This window comes from Tursiops truncatus, chromosome 19, assembly GCF_011762595.2.
Source record: "Tursiops truncatus isolate mTurTru1 chromosome 19, mTurTru1.mat.Y, whole genome shotgun sequence".
Classification (NCBI taxonomy): domain Eukaryota; kingdom Metazoa; phylum Chordata; class Mammalia; order Artiodactyla; family Delphinidae; genus Tursiops; species Tursiops truncatus.
In genome coordinates, this window is record NC_047052.1 from 2,111,498 (window position 1) to 2,124,289 (window position 12,792).

Below are 12,792 nucleotides of genomic sequence, written 5' to 3' on the forward strand. Positions count from 1 at the left end.
GGTTAATGGCGACCTGCCACTGTACAGTCGCAAGGGGGCCTGTGAGCCTTCTGCGACAGCTCTCACAAAAACGGTACATAGTGAACCCCATGCAGGTAGTAGGAAGCACTGGTTATTTATTCTAGTAGGACTCTGAAAATGCTTAACGTTTGACATTAATATCTGTGAAGAACATGTTTCCTTTTGCTATTTTCAAAACTGACATGCACATGGAGTGGGGGAATTCTGAGGACTGCTTGACCTAACTGTGATAACTGAAATACCCTTAAAGATACTTAATAACATATTTTAGTCACATACGTAACATAAAACACGGATCATCTACAGCTTTAAGCCAAAAGGTCGAGGAGGTGTATCTGAATTTTAATGCTTTTTGTTTCAGTATCCTGTAGCTTTCTACCTTTGTCCCAAAGAATGAAACCCATGGAACTGCTTGTTTATTTACCAAAGCAGGCACTATTTTGAGCTCTTAAGAGAATATTCAAAACAAAAAAAAAATGTCATTCTCTTTCTCTAGGTCTTTTGAGAAACTTGACCAAAATTATAAATTATTCAAGGTTCCTGTTGAGCAGTGGTATTTTTCTGCGTTACTGCCTAGAGAACAAACCAAATGAAAACTTTATGACAAGAGCACTGATGTGAAATACGCTTATTAGCAATCAGGAACCCTGGACAGCAGCTCAGCTTTCTTATTTCCTATACACTCGCGTCCACCCTGCTTTCTGCCAGCTATTATGGCAAATGGGCTGGGGCTGGGGGTTGGCTATGCCTGACGATTTAGGCTTAAAGATCCTCTTAAGGAGATCTCTCTAGTTGAGTAGAAACCCTTCTATAAAAAGCTGGCAGGTTCTCTTCTCTAGAGAGAAGACTGAATGTCTCTCTGAATGCTCAAATTGCAAGTTCCTTTTGGGGGAAAAACATTAAAATAACTTGAAGGTCTATTTTATTGGCAACTTAGAATGCAACGTATTTTATTTTTAAACTTCTAAATGTGAAAACAAGACAGCCTAGGTTAAATAATGAAGTTTCCCAAAGCTGAATGTGCTCATTTGGAGCCCAGCTTTTCTGCCTGAAGTACAAAAAAACAACTTGCTAAAAACTCCTAGGCAGGAACACTACTACTGTTTTGATGATCTGTGATTAGGTGAACTGATCAATCTCAGTTGGTAACATCCCTTTTTTATTCCTTGGTAAGGGTTTAAATTCTAGAACAGACACATTTTCTTTTAGTCTTACACAGACAATTTCATTCCAAAAGTCTCCTGAGAGGCGTATACCATATACAGGAATCCATCTTCATCCTTCTCGCTTTCATACACTTCACAAATTGGCGTGGACACACTCACCATGCTATGTCCATTCACTAACAGGAAGAAGGCTTGATTAGCGTTGAGCTGTAAGCGCCTTCTGTTGAAAGAAAACGTTAAGAAATACTGATACATCAATACCTAGGGAGAATGTGTAAAAAATATCACCCACCCTGGATCAATATAAAAGTATAAAGATTTTGGGCTTCCCTGGTGGTGCAGTGGTTGAGAGTCCACCTGCCGATGCAGGGGAAATGGGTTCGTGCCCCGGTCCGGGAAGATCCCACGTGCCGCGGAGCGGCTGGGCCCGTGAGCCATGGCCGCTGAGCCTGCACGTCCGGAGCCTGTGCTCCGCAACGGGAGAGCCCACAGCAGTGAGAGGCCCGCAAAAAAAAAAAGCGTACCGCCAAAAAAAAAAAAAAAAAAAAAAGTACAAAGATTTTGTAAATGCTGCTTTTGGCAAAATGAAATATATGCCTTACGATGACTTGAATGTTTCTTCTCATAAGACACAGGATGTTTTCTACGACTATATGCATGGTAAGTATTAATGATAATCCTTGCTAGATCATTCTTACTACTTTCCTGAGGCCAGTTTTATTTATTTATTTTGCTAATTAATTATTTATTTGTTTTTGGCTGCGTTGGGTCTTTGTTGTGGTGCGCAGGGCTTCTCACTGTGGTGGCTTCTCTTGTTGCGGAGCACGGGCTCTAGGCACGCGGGCTTCAGTAGTTGTGGCTCGTGGGCTCCAGAGCGCGGGCTCAGTAGTTGTGGTGAATGGGCTTAGTTGCTCCACGGCATGTGGGATCTTCCCGGACCAGGGCTTGAACCCGTGTCCCCTGCATTGGCAGGCGGATTCTTAACCACTGCGCCACCAGGGAAGTCCTGAGGCCAGTTTTAAAACTAGTATGCTATCTGAGTAGCCACCAGTGTCTAATGTGATAAAAATAGTTCAAAATATAATTTACAAACTAAGATCTAAGCTGATGCAATTTATTACCATTGGACCACGTCTACATTCTCTTAACTTATTTTCCTATATAAAACTTTTCTGATTAAGAGACATCTACATAGATGTTATGATGAAAGGATCAGAAGGGACTTGAGATCCAGCAGGTAAGAAATAGAAAAACTCAGAAGTGAAATGTCTTACAGTTTTATTAAGTTGCATAGATTTTTATCAGAGCTAGACTGAAGATTTATCTGTAAGCCTGATAAAGAATGAGAAGTTACCCAAAGAAATAAAGTAAAAAGATGATAAAATACCTAATTATCTTGATGAGCTCACTCATGTTGACATGATCAGGCACCAGGAACTTTGTTTTATCCAGGACTGGAAGCTGCTTCTCACCTTTGTATCGTTCTATTATTACCTAGAAAAGAAGCCAGAAAAGTGATTTAAAAATAGCCGTTAACAAAGAAAAACCGGTAAGATACGTCCTATGTTGTAGCTGGCACACGCCAAAATGGGGTTTAAAACAGCACTTCTGTTCCTTACGAAATATGGTGCACGAGCCAACATGTCTGCCGTCAGGGAGGGGCAAGGTAGCCCTGAGGTGGGGAAAGAAACTTTGCTATAAATTCTGGTATTTGGAACCATGAAAATATACTACCTAGTCAGAAAAAGACCCCAAGCCTTATAACAGCAGAGACGCTGGGTACCAGCTCTAAGTGTAAAGATCTGAATCTATGCCAGTTCTACATCACCATTTCCTGTGACATGACGAGAGTCTTTTAATAAAACTTTTATTAGAAGCGTAAGTAAGACCTTAACTCTGGTAATAGACTCAAATCCTAAGTAAATATTTGAGAAGCAGAGACCATGATTAGCTGGTCTGGAGATACTTTTTTTTTTTTTTGCAGAAGTCTCGAAGATCCTGCCATTTTGATAAAATATCCTTGATGAACTCTGCAGGGAACAAAAATAGTTCCACATTATGACTTGAAATAAATCCATTAGCTCCTTGCCATGCTTCCTCCTTTCCATAAAGGAAAACATTTTTTCTAGTTCTAAGCCACTTTATGTCGTCTCTGACAGCAAACTGGTGACTGCCCTTGAGCCTCAATGCTACCTGTTTACTGAGCACCAGAGACAGCCTTCTCCACGTAGAGCAATTCTTTACCCTGTCGTGACAATGAGAAGTTGTAAGATAGGAATGGAAAATCTTCAGAAGAGGGAAAAACGCTTGTATGTACATTGTTGCGCTGCACGGGGCCTGCATGAGGTTCTGCGTAAGGCCAGGTCAAGCTGTCGTCACCCTCCCTGGTAAGAGCAATAGCTTTATCTCTGAGGCGTGTTCAGAACATGGTATCTACAAGTATGAATGTGCCTTCTGTAAAAAACCTAAAACTACTAGCAGAAAAGACGACTGTAGATATATGCAGACATTCACATTTCAGAAGGAGGCTATGGAACAAATACTGGCAGACTGTTGGGCTGGCTGTTTGTCTCCAGTGACTGACGAGTACCTGCTAGCAAAGAGACACAGCAGGTACTCAAAAGTGAAGAAAAACCTTGAAAAGGAAATTACCCAGAAGCCTCATCCCCAGGCCGTATGTTGGCCCTGAGTGTGAAGACAGACTGAAATTTCCAACCAGTCCAAGAAACGTATCTTCTAACTACAGAATCCTACAGTCACGACACTGCTGAGCAGACCCATCCTATTCTCCCTTCTGTGCACCTCACAACCCCAGCCCCACTGATCTTCCCATCTTCTTTTCCCCCACTTTGGTATGAGATGATCAATCAGAAAGCCAACCATGAAAGCTTCTGCAGAATTTAGCAGTGGAGTTTCTTTGGAAGTGGTCTGTAAGAGGTAACAAGCATGTCCCCAGAATTATGCAAAATTTTCCAACCACATGGGTGGATTCTCTTCCCATTGTGTAGATGAGGATATGGCAGCTCCTCTCAGAATTTTAGTAATGAGCCCAAGATCACTTAGCAACCTTGAACCTAAGGCCTGAACTCAGCCACTGTCTGAAGCCAAAAGCTCCTTGACCATTTCTCTCTAGACCTAGTGCCTCAGCAGAAACCTATTTAAGGTCCACCACCAAAGGATCCAGGGCACACAGGACACTGTTGGCTGGGCACAGCAATAAGCATCTGAGGTCCCTACACATCACAGGAGCAGCATCTTTCCTCAATCCTGCAAAGAAATAAAATATAAGGAGAGACTTCTTTCTCTGGGGCATCAAAGTCAGGCAGCCTGGAATGCGCCGTCACATTTAAATCTTGAGGGCTACTGATTTTCCCACAGCAGTAGTCTCTGCTTGCTTCAAAAGAGGGTGGATACCAACTTTCACTGATAAAATACCAACAGATCTAGCCCCTCTATCCCTTCCCCCGCAAGTAAAATACCCTTGATTTGTGAAGTGTGTAACATTAACACAGTAAACTCAGACTTAGGAGGAAACAGAATGTGATTAGATTAAACTGTAGATTAAGGTATCTCCATTCTAGGTCATGAAACTGACACACCAGTTGCATAGCTGAGGATTCCTATAGAAACCCATCAGGTAGGGACTTCCCTGGTGGTGCAGTGGTTAAGAATCTGCCTGCCAAGGCAGGGGCCACGGGTTTGATCCCCAGTCCAGGAAGATCCCACGTGCCACGGAGCAACTAAGCCCGTGCACCACAGGTACTGAGCCTGCATGCCTAGAGCCTGTGCTCCACAGCAAGAGAAGCCACCGCATGAGAAGCCCGCACACCTTAACGAAGAGCAGCCCCCCATCACCGCAGCTAGAGAAAGCCTGTGTGCAGCAATGAAGACCCAACGCAGCCAAAAATAAATAAATAATCAAACAAATAAAAAATAAATAAATATAAATTAAAAAAAGAAACCCGTCAGTTAGTCGCACATAGCAGCACTGTACTAAAGTTGTATTTAAGCCGTGCTCTCTTCCGCGTACATTAATAACAACTGAAACAGAGACTACCTACCGGGATTTTGGTAGGATGCTGCTCTCGGATAAGTCGGACATCTTCTACTCTTTGTTCTGCAAAGGAAAGGAAGAAACACAGGCATTATTAAGGGCCAAAAATGCAGCTTCTTTCCTGCATTTTTACCTGGTGACTTCCATATCTGAATCCACCTGTCCTTAGCTGTGGCAGAGCAAAGCAGTAAAGACATCTTCCCTAGAACTGAGAGAAACCAAACACTAACACTTCATACCTGGCAAAGGTTGGTATACAAGATTAACATACAGAAATTGGTTGCATTTCTTTACATTAACAATGAGATATCAGAAAGGGAATGTAAAAAAAACTACCTTTTAAAATCACACCAGGGACTTTCCTGGTGACTCAGAGGTTAAGAATCTGCCTGCCAATGCAGGAGACACGCGTTCGAGCCCTGGTCTGGGAAGATCCCACATGCCGCAGTGCAACTAAGCCCGTGCACCGCAACTACCGAGCCCATGTACCTAGAACCCGTGCTCTGCAACAAGAGAAGCCACCGCAATAAGCCCACATGCTGCAACGAAGAGGAGCCCCCGCTCGCCACAACTAGAGAAAGCCTGTGCGCGGCAACAAAGACCCAACGCAGCCAGAAAAAAAAAAAACACACCTTAGGAATAAAGCTGACCAAGGAGGTGAAGGAGTTATACACTGAGAACTATAAAACATTAATAAAAGAAATTAAAGATGATTCAAAGAAAGAGATATCCCATGCCCTTTGATTGGAAGAATATTGGTGTTTGGTTTTTTTTGGCTGCACAGCATGTGGGATCTTAGTTCCCTGACCAGGGACTGAATGTGCACCCCCTGTATTGGAAGGGCAGAGTCTTAACCACTGGACTGCCAGGGAAGTCCCTGGAAAAATATTGTTAAAGTGGCCACACTACACAAAGCGATATACAGATTTAATGTGATCCCTATCAAATTACCCATGATATTTTTCACAGAACTAGAACAACTAATCCTAAAGTTTATACGGAACCATAAAAGACCCAGAATTGCCACAGCAATCCTGAGGAAAAAGAGCAAAGCAGGAGGCATAACCCTCCTAGACCTCAGACAATACTCCAAAGCTACAGTAACCAAAAGTGTGGTACTGGCACAAAAGCAGACATATGGATCAACGGAACAGAGCAGAGAGCCCAGAAATAAACCCACACACCTATGGTCAATTAATCTTCAACAAAGGAGGCAAGAATATACAATGGAAAAATGACAGTCTCTTCAGCAAGTGGTTCTGGGAAAGTGGGACAGCTGCATGTAAATCAATGAAGTTAGAACACACCTTCACACTATGCACAAAAATAAACTCAAAATGGCTTAAAGACCTAAATGTAAGAGAGGACAACCATAAAACTCCTAGCTAGAAGAGAGCAGAGGTAAAACATTCTTTGACATAGATCACTGCAATGTTTTCATAGGTCTCCCGAGGCAATAAAAATAAAAGCAAAAATAAACAATGGGACCTAATCAAACTTACAAGCTTTTGCACAGCAAAGGAAACATTAAAAAAGAACCGAAAAGACAACCTACAGAATGGGAGAAAATACTTGCAAATGATGCGACCGACAAGGGCTTAATTTCCAAAATATACAAACAGGTCATACAACTCAACAAAACGAAGAACCCAATCAAAAAATGGGCAGAAAACCTAAATAGACATTTCTCCAAAGAAGACATCCACGAAGACATCCAATAGGCACATAAAAAGATGCTCAACATCACTAATTATTAGGGAAATGCAAATCAAAACTACAATGAGGTATCATCTCACACCCATCAGAATGGCCATCATCAAAAAGTCTACAAATAGGGCTTCCCTGGTGGCACAGTGGTTGAGAGTCCGCCCGCCGATGCAGGGAATGCGGGTTCGTGCCCCGGTCCGGGAAGATCACACATGCCACGGAGCAGCTAGGCCCGTGAGCCATGGCCGCTGAGCCTGCGCGTCCAGAGCCTGTGCTCCGCAACGGGAGAGGCCACAACAGTGAGAGGCCCGCGTACCGCAAAAAAAAAAAAAAAGGAAATAATGCCACTTGCAACAACATGGATGGACCTAGAGATTATCATAGTAAGTCAGACAGAGAAAGACAAATATCATATATGGTATCACATGTAAAATCTAAAAAATAATACAAACGAACTTATTTACAGTAAAAGGGTCTGGAGAGCTTCCAGGTGGCAGGAGAGTGCAGTCACCAAACTCCATGGAGACAGAAGCTCCTGTGCTCAGCACTCTTCCGGACCTTACCCCATGCATCTCTTCATTCAGCTCTTCACCTGCTATGCTTTAATATCCTTTGCAATAATCTGATAATCTAGTAATTAAAGGCTTTTCCTGAGCTCTGGGAGCCACTCTAGTAATTTAATCAAACACAAGGTGGTCTTGTGAAACTGATTTATAGCTAGTCAGAGCAAGGACCTGTACTTGCAATTAGCCTTTGGTGGGGGGCGGGGGGGGGGCTGTCAGGTGGGACGGAGCCCTTAACCTGCTGGATCTGAGGCTATCACCAGGTAGCGCTAGAATTGAGTTAAACTGGATGACAACTAGCTGAATTGCTTGTCTGGTGTCAGAAGTGAACCGCAGCGTTTATGGAGTACTGCAGAGGGGACACAAAGGAAGAGTTTTCCTTTCTATCATCCTTAGAACCCCGCTCTATTTCTAGGGGTGTCATGGATACTTCAGCATTTCCCTCAGCCCTAAGACCTGTCCCTATGTCTGTGCTACCCCAGAAAAGACGCTCTACCATCTACACTTAGCTATCAGCCACCTTCACAACAAAAACCTCCATCTTGTCAGAGTAGATTTCACAAGCAAGGGGAAATCACAATTTAATTAATTCACTGTAGCCAATAAATAGTAAGTTTAATACACCCCGAAATGTTTCACATTTAAAAGCTCTTCCAAAAAAATTTAAAAGGTTCAAGGAATCATTCAGGCATAAGGGGGAGAGAATTTTTTATGCAAGGAAAACAGGTTTATTTTGGTGAGTGGAGCAGGAAAAAATAAAATGGGCTCTAAATGTGGGGCTTCAAAGTCAAACTACAGCGTCAAAAGTTTTCTTTATCTTGATTTATCCCCAAAATATGATCCAAAAAGGAAGGCGAAAATGATTATTTTCATTAAAGGTGGGACAACAGAGGAAGACAAGTGACTTCCCTAAGGTGAAAAGAGTAGTACCAAAGTCCTGCAGGAATGTCTTTAGCATCCTGGCCAGTTGTAATAAAAATCCAGTGGTGAGCCCAGAGTGATTAAATAAATATGGTATATGCTGACGCCTAACTCTGAATAGAAGGCTGTTTTTAGAAGCCAACTGTATATTTAACAAGAGAATTACCAACGCCACTGGATCAAAGGCACACGAGAGCACTTCTTTTACTCAATTATTTTCTTAATGCTGTGATGATCTGTTTATCATTTGCCTTTCTCAACAGACTGCCCCTGGCGGTCAGGGATCCAGCTCTAGTCACGTCTGTATTCCCCAGGGCTCAGGCTTGTACGTGGATGATATGCTTCCCCAGATTCCTCTTCCTGTCTCTAAGACCGCTTATAAGCCTTACAAAAATAGAAACTAGGAGTCTAAGGTGTCTTATTTGCAAAGATGCTTTGAGATAGATTCCCTAGGGCATTTAAAGTAAGGCTTACATATATTTTCCAGGATTTAGTTCACTGAAGTGGAACCATAAATATTTTCCCCGATACGCCTATAAATAAAAACCATAAAATCCCACCCATCAGTGAGTGACACAGCTTAAGAGCAGGGAGTGTTACCTAGGTGTTGGCATAAATCTCCTTCTCCAGTCTCCCTGTTACATAGCTGGAGCTATTTATTCTAGACCATCACATGAACTTCCGAGACATGCAGACCTTTTGTTATTGATGGTGAAGCTTAAGATCTAGGTTTAACATTGAATCTCAGCAAAATGATGTCTAGGAGACAGATGTGTTATTAAACTAGGGCAACCCTAGAAGAAAATGGAGTGAGATTATGACATTTGAGAAGACTGAATCCAAAAATGTTTGCTCAAATACAACTTCTGAAGTTGATAAAAATTTTCAAACCATTTGTAAGGAAACACTATTGCCTCTTGACTCAGAGTGTTGGCCCACTTCATGTACTGGAAATGATGGCTACCTACTGGAGGACAGAATTCCTATCAGAAGGGTACAAGTCCAGACTCTGCCACTAGGTGGACCATGATTTCCACCTCTCAGGGCCCCACCCAGTTTCTTTGGCCACAAAAGTAAGTGGTTGTTTTGGGCGAGCCCTAAGATTCATCTCAACCCTTTTAACCCTGGTAGAATATATCACAGCAGAGATATACTCAATTTTTAATTAACCTAAACTCACTCACTTGGGAACAGTACTGTTCAAGCTAACTGGGGCTGGTCTTAGTGTCTATAAAAAAGGTATCTCCAGGGCTTCCCTGGTGGCGCAGTGGTTGAGAGTCCGCCTGCTGATGCAGGGGACGCGGGTTCGTGCCGCGGTCCAGGAAGATCCCACATACCGCGGAGCAGCTGGCCCCGTGAGCCATGGCCACTGAGCCTGCGCGTCTGGAGCCTGTGCTCTGCAACGAGAGAGGCCACAACAGTGAGAGGCCCACATACCGCAAAAAAAAAAAAAAAAAAAAAAGGTATCTCCAAACAACTTATTTCCCTCATTTACTGTGTTACAAATCTCTGAAAATTGTCAGTGCTGATTACCATAATCAGTAGCAAGGAAAGGCAGTAGCCATTAAATGATGTGATATTTTTCTGCAAAATGACTATTTTTTTAAAAATTATTTTTATTTATTTGGCTGCGTTGGGTCTTCATTGCCGTGCGTGGGCTTTCTCTAGTTGCGGCGAGCAGGGGCTACTCTTTGTTGAGGTGTGCGGGCTTCTCACCATGGTGGCTTCTTGTTGCGGACACAGGCTCTAGGCACGCGGGTAGTTGTGGGTCACAGGCTCTAGAGCGCAGGCTCAGTAGTTGTGGCGCACGGGTTTAGCTGCTCCGCGACATGTGGGATCTTCCTGGACCAGGGCTCAGAACCTGTGTCCCCTGCATTGGCAGGCGGATTCTTAACCACTGCGCCACCAAGGAAGCCCTGCAAAATGACTATTAAAGAGCCCTTTTAAAAATAGGGGGGGATGGGGTTAATCCTAGGAGTTCTCTTCACAAGGAGAAAATTTTCCTTTTTTATTTTATCTATGAGAAGATGCATGTTAGCTGAACCTATTATGGTAATCATTTCACAATATATGTAAACCAAGCCATCATACTGAATACCTTAAATTTATACAGTGATGAATGTCATTTCTCAATAAAAGTAGAAAAAAAAGAATCAGAGTCAGGAGACCAGGGAGAAAAAAAGGAGGAGTGGGAGTAAAGGTGAACAAAGAGGAAACTCCACAAATAGACTAATGGAGAAAAAAATGAAAATGAAAAAAAATACCTGCTGGTCTACCCTCAAGGCCACAGGCACCAGGGGAATTCCTTCTAATTCGCTATTTTATTCTCATTTATTCTCACTTTTATTCTAGTTATTCCTCACCTTTCCTACTCTTACCACCTACTCTTCTTGAGCGATTTTTCTAGCTAACCTAAAAATACTCTAAGCAAAAAGAAAGTAACTATAGTATTGGTCATGAGAAAATGGGCATCTTTCCCATACAAATGTCCCCAGTTAGCTTTCAATGCCAGAGTCTGTAAGGACAGAAGCCAGATACAACGGCAAATCTGCTCTAAATGCTGTTCTCATGGCTGCATAAAAAGTAAGCAGTATTCATGAGTATCAACTTGAGTTCATGAACGTCACTAAAGAGAAAATTTCTTTAAAAAAAAAAAAAGACACGTCTAAGTTTTGCTAACCAACCACTTCAAGAGGCTGAAAGGATATGCTCCACAGGTCAGCGTGAATTTCATCTACTGGAGCTTCCAAGGCACAAGAAACAATTATCAATAACGAGATCTACAAAACCATATCCTAGCTCAAGTGAATGCTCGGCTCTTTCTAGACTCCAGGAAACTAGACAAAAGTAGACGAAAGCGATACTTACGGCTCAAGCTCTTAAAGATTAGAGCAGGAAGGAACGCTGGTGCCGCCCTACTCCACCTGGCCTTCCAGGGCTGAGATAAACAAGCCCTACACGGCGATATGCAAGGAGGCCACGTTGTTACTGCAGAACTGTCTTGCTTAAAGGGAGCACCAATCACTTCCTTCCCATGGGTTTTGTGGAGGAGTAAATATTGTGATGGTGTCACCTCCAGTTTCAACCAAATGCCAGCAAGCTAAGTGGGGATTCTAGCCTGAACTGGGAGAGAACGGATTCGCCGCTGCTCTCAAAGAATGCTGTCGCCCGCCGGTTAGAAGAGCCACCCACCCTAGCTCTTGTGCCACAAATAGGACCAAGACGTCCCGGCCACGCGGGGCTGCAGGGGAAGGGGCAGGCGTGAGGAGGCGCGGCCTCGGAGTCACTCCTCTCCACGGAGGGCCTGACGCGTAAAGGGACCAGGTGTCACCCGGACGACGCACCAGAAGACGACTGCCTTGCACCCCCGCTGCCACCACTTCGGAGAACCTGTCCCAGCCCGACGCCCGGGCCAGCCTCCCCTTCAAGGAGGACACCCCCTGCGCGGCTCGCGCTCGTCTCGTCCTGGGGACCTAACACCCCAGGGCTGGAGGGCTGACGGGCCCCGAGCCCACAACCCGCCCGGCCTCCCGGGGCCAAAAGGTGATTCAGCAGCTCCGCGCCAGTGCGCCCTCGGCCCCTCGGCCCCCGCACTCCGGCCCCTCGGGCCCGCAGTCCCCTGGGCCCGGCAGCCCTCGGCCAGTCAGGCCCCCGCCTCGGCCCTTCGGCCGCCCGGGCCCGGCCCTCCCGCAGCCCCCGCCTCAGCCTGGCTCAGCCCCTCAGCCCTCGGCACCTCGGCCCGTCCGCCCTCTCCGGAGCCCCTCTGCCAGGGCCGGCCCCACCGCCTCGGCCCCTCAGGCCCCCGACCCTCCGTCAGCGGCCGGCCCCGCGGCACCCACCGAAGGTTCGGCGCTGTTTGAAGGTTTTCTCCGACGGCATGGCGCGGCAGGCTGGGCGGGGGCGGCGAGGTGGAGAGTCCCGGCGGCTCCAGGCGGTGGCTGAGACGGTTCCGACTGTGGCGACAGCGACGGCTCTTGTGTCTTCTCAGCCCGCAGCCGCGTCAGGTGACCTGCGCGGCGTCCCGGGAGGCGGGGCCAGGAGCGGGCCGCCGCCGTCGCCATGGCGGGCGTGGCGGAAGCAGGACGAGCGCCGCGCCGGGGGAGGGGTCGGGGCTGGCGGGAGTGGGGGCGGTCGGCGGCCCGCGTGGGGAGCGTGAGCGCTGGATCAGCCTGTGACCCGCGGAAAGGCGCCGCGCAGACACGCACGGTGCTGCCCCTGCGGCCGAGCTTCCGCGACTCGGCCTCGCTCCTGTTCCCGGTGCCGGTTCTGATGCCTGGTGATGTTTGCACCTGAAAATAAAGGGGTGTTGTGCCCCTGCCTCCTTTGGGGCTGCTGGTGCTTTTTCGCCCGCGGCTTTTTG

General features: G+C 45.7%; 1 protein-coding gene across 1 annotated transcript; it reads right to left on the reverse strand.

Annotated features, from left to right (window-relative positions):
• Positions 1–99: 99 nt before the first annotated feature.
• Positions 100–12,428, reverse strand: MAP1LC3B (microtubule associated protein 1 light chain 3 beta). The gene is made up of 4 exons (XM_019934976.3): positions 12,272–12,428; positions 5,249–5,304; positions 2,575–2,681; positions 100–1,407 (listed from the first exon to the last, which is right to left on the reverse strand). The coding sequence occupies exons 1-4, from the start codon at positions 12,309–12,311 to the stop codon at positions 1,233–1,235; spliced, it is 378 nt and encodes a 125-aa protein (XP_019790535.1). The 5' UTR covers positions 12,312–12,428; the 3' UTR covers positions 100–1,232.
• Between the last annotated feature and the right edge of the window lie 364 nt (positions 12,429–12,792).

Bases quoted from the DNA above. Each gene is read 5' to 3' on its own strand.
- MAP1LC3B (XM_019934976.3), bottom strand. From the start codon at position 12,311: ATGCCGTCGGAGAAAACCTTCAAACAGCGCCGAACCTTCG. The intron at 2,682-5,248 runs GTAGGTAGTCTC...CTTCTTTTCTAG, and splicing joins AGCATCCTACCAAAATCCCG to GTAATAATAGAACGATACAA. The intron at 1,408-2,574 runs GTATTTTATCAT...TTCTTTCAACAG, and splicing joins GAGCTCATCAAGATAATTAG to AAGGCGCTTACAGCTCAACG.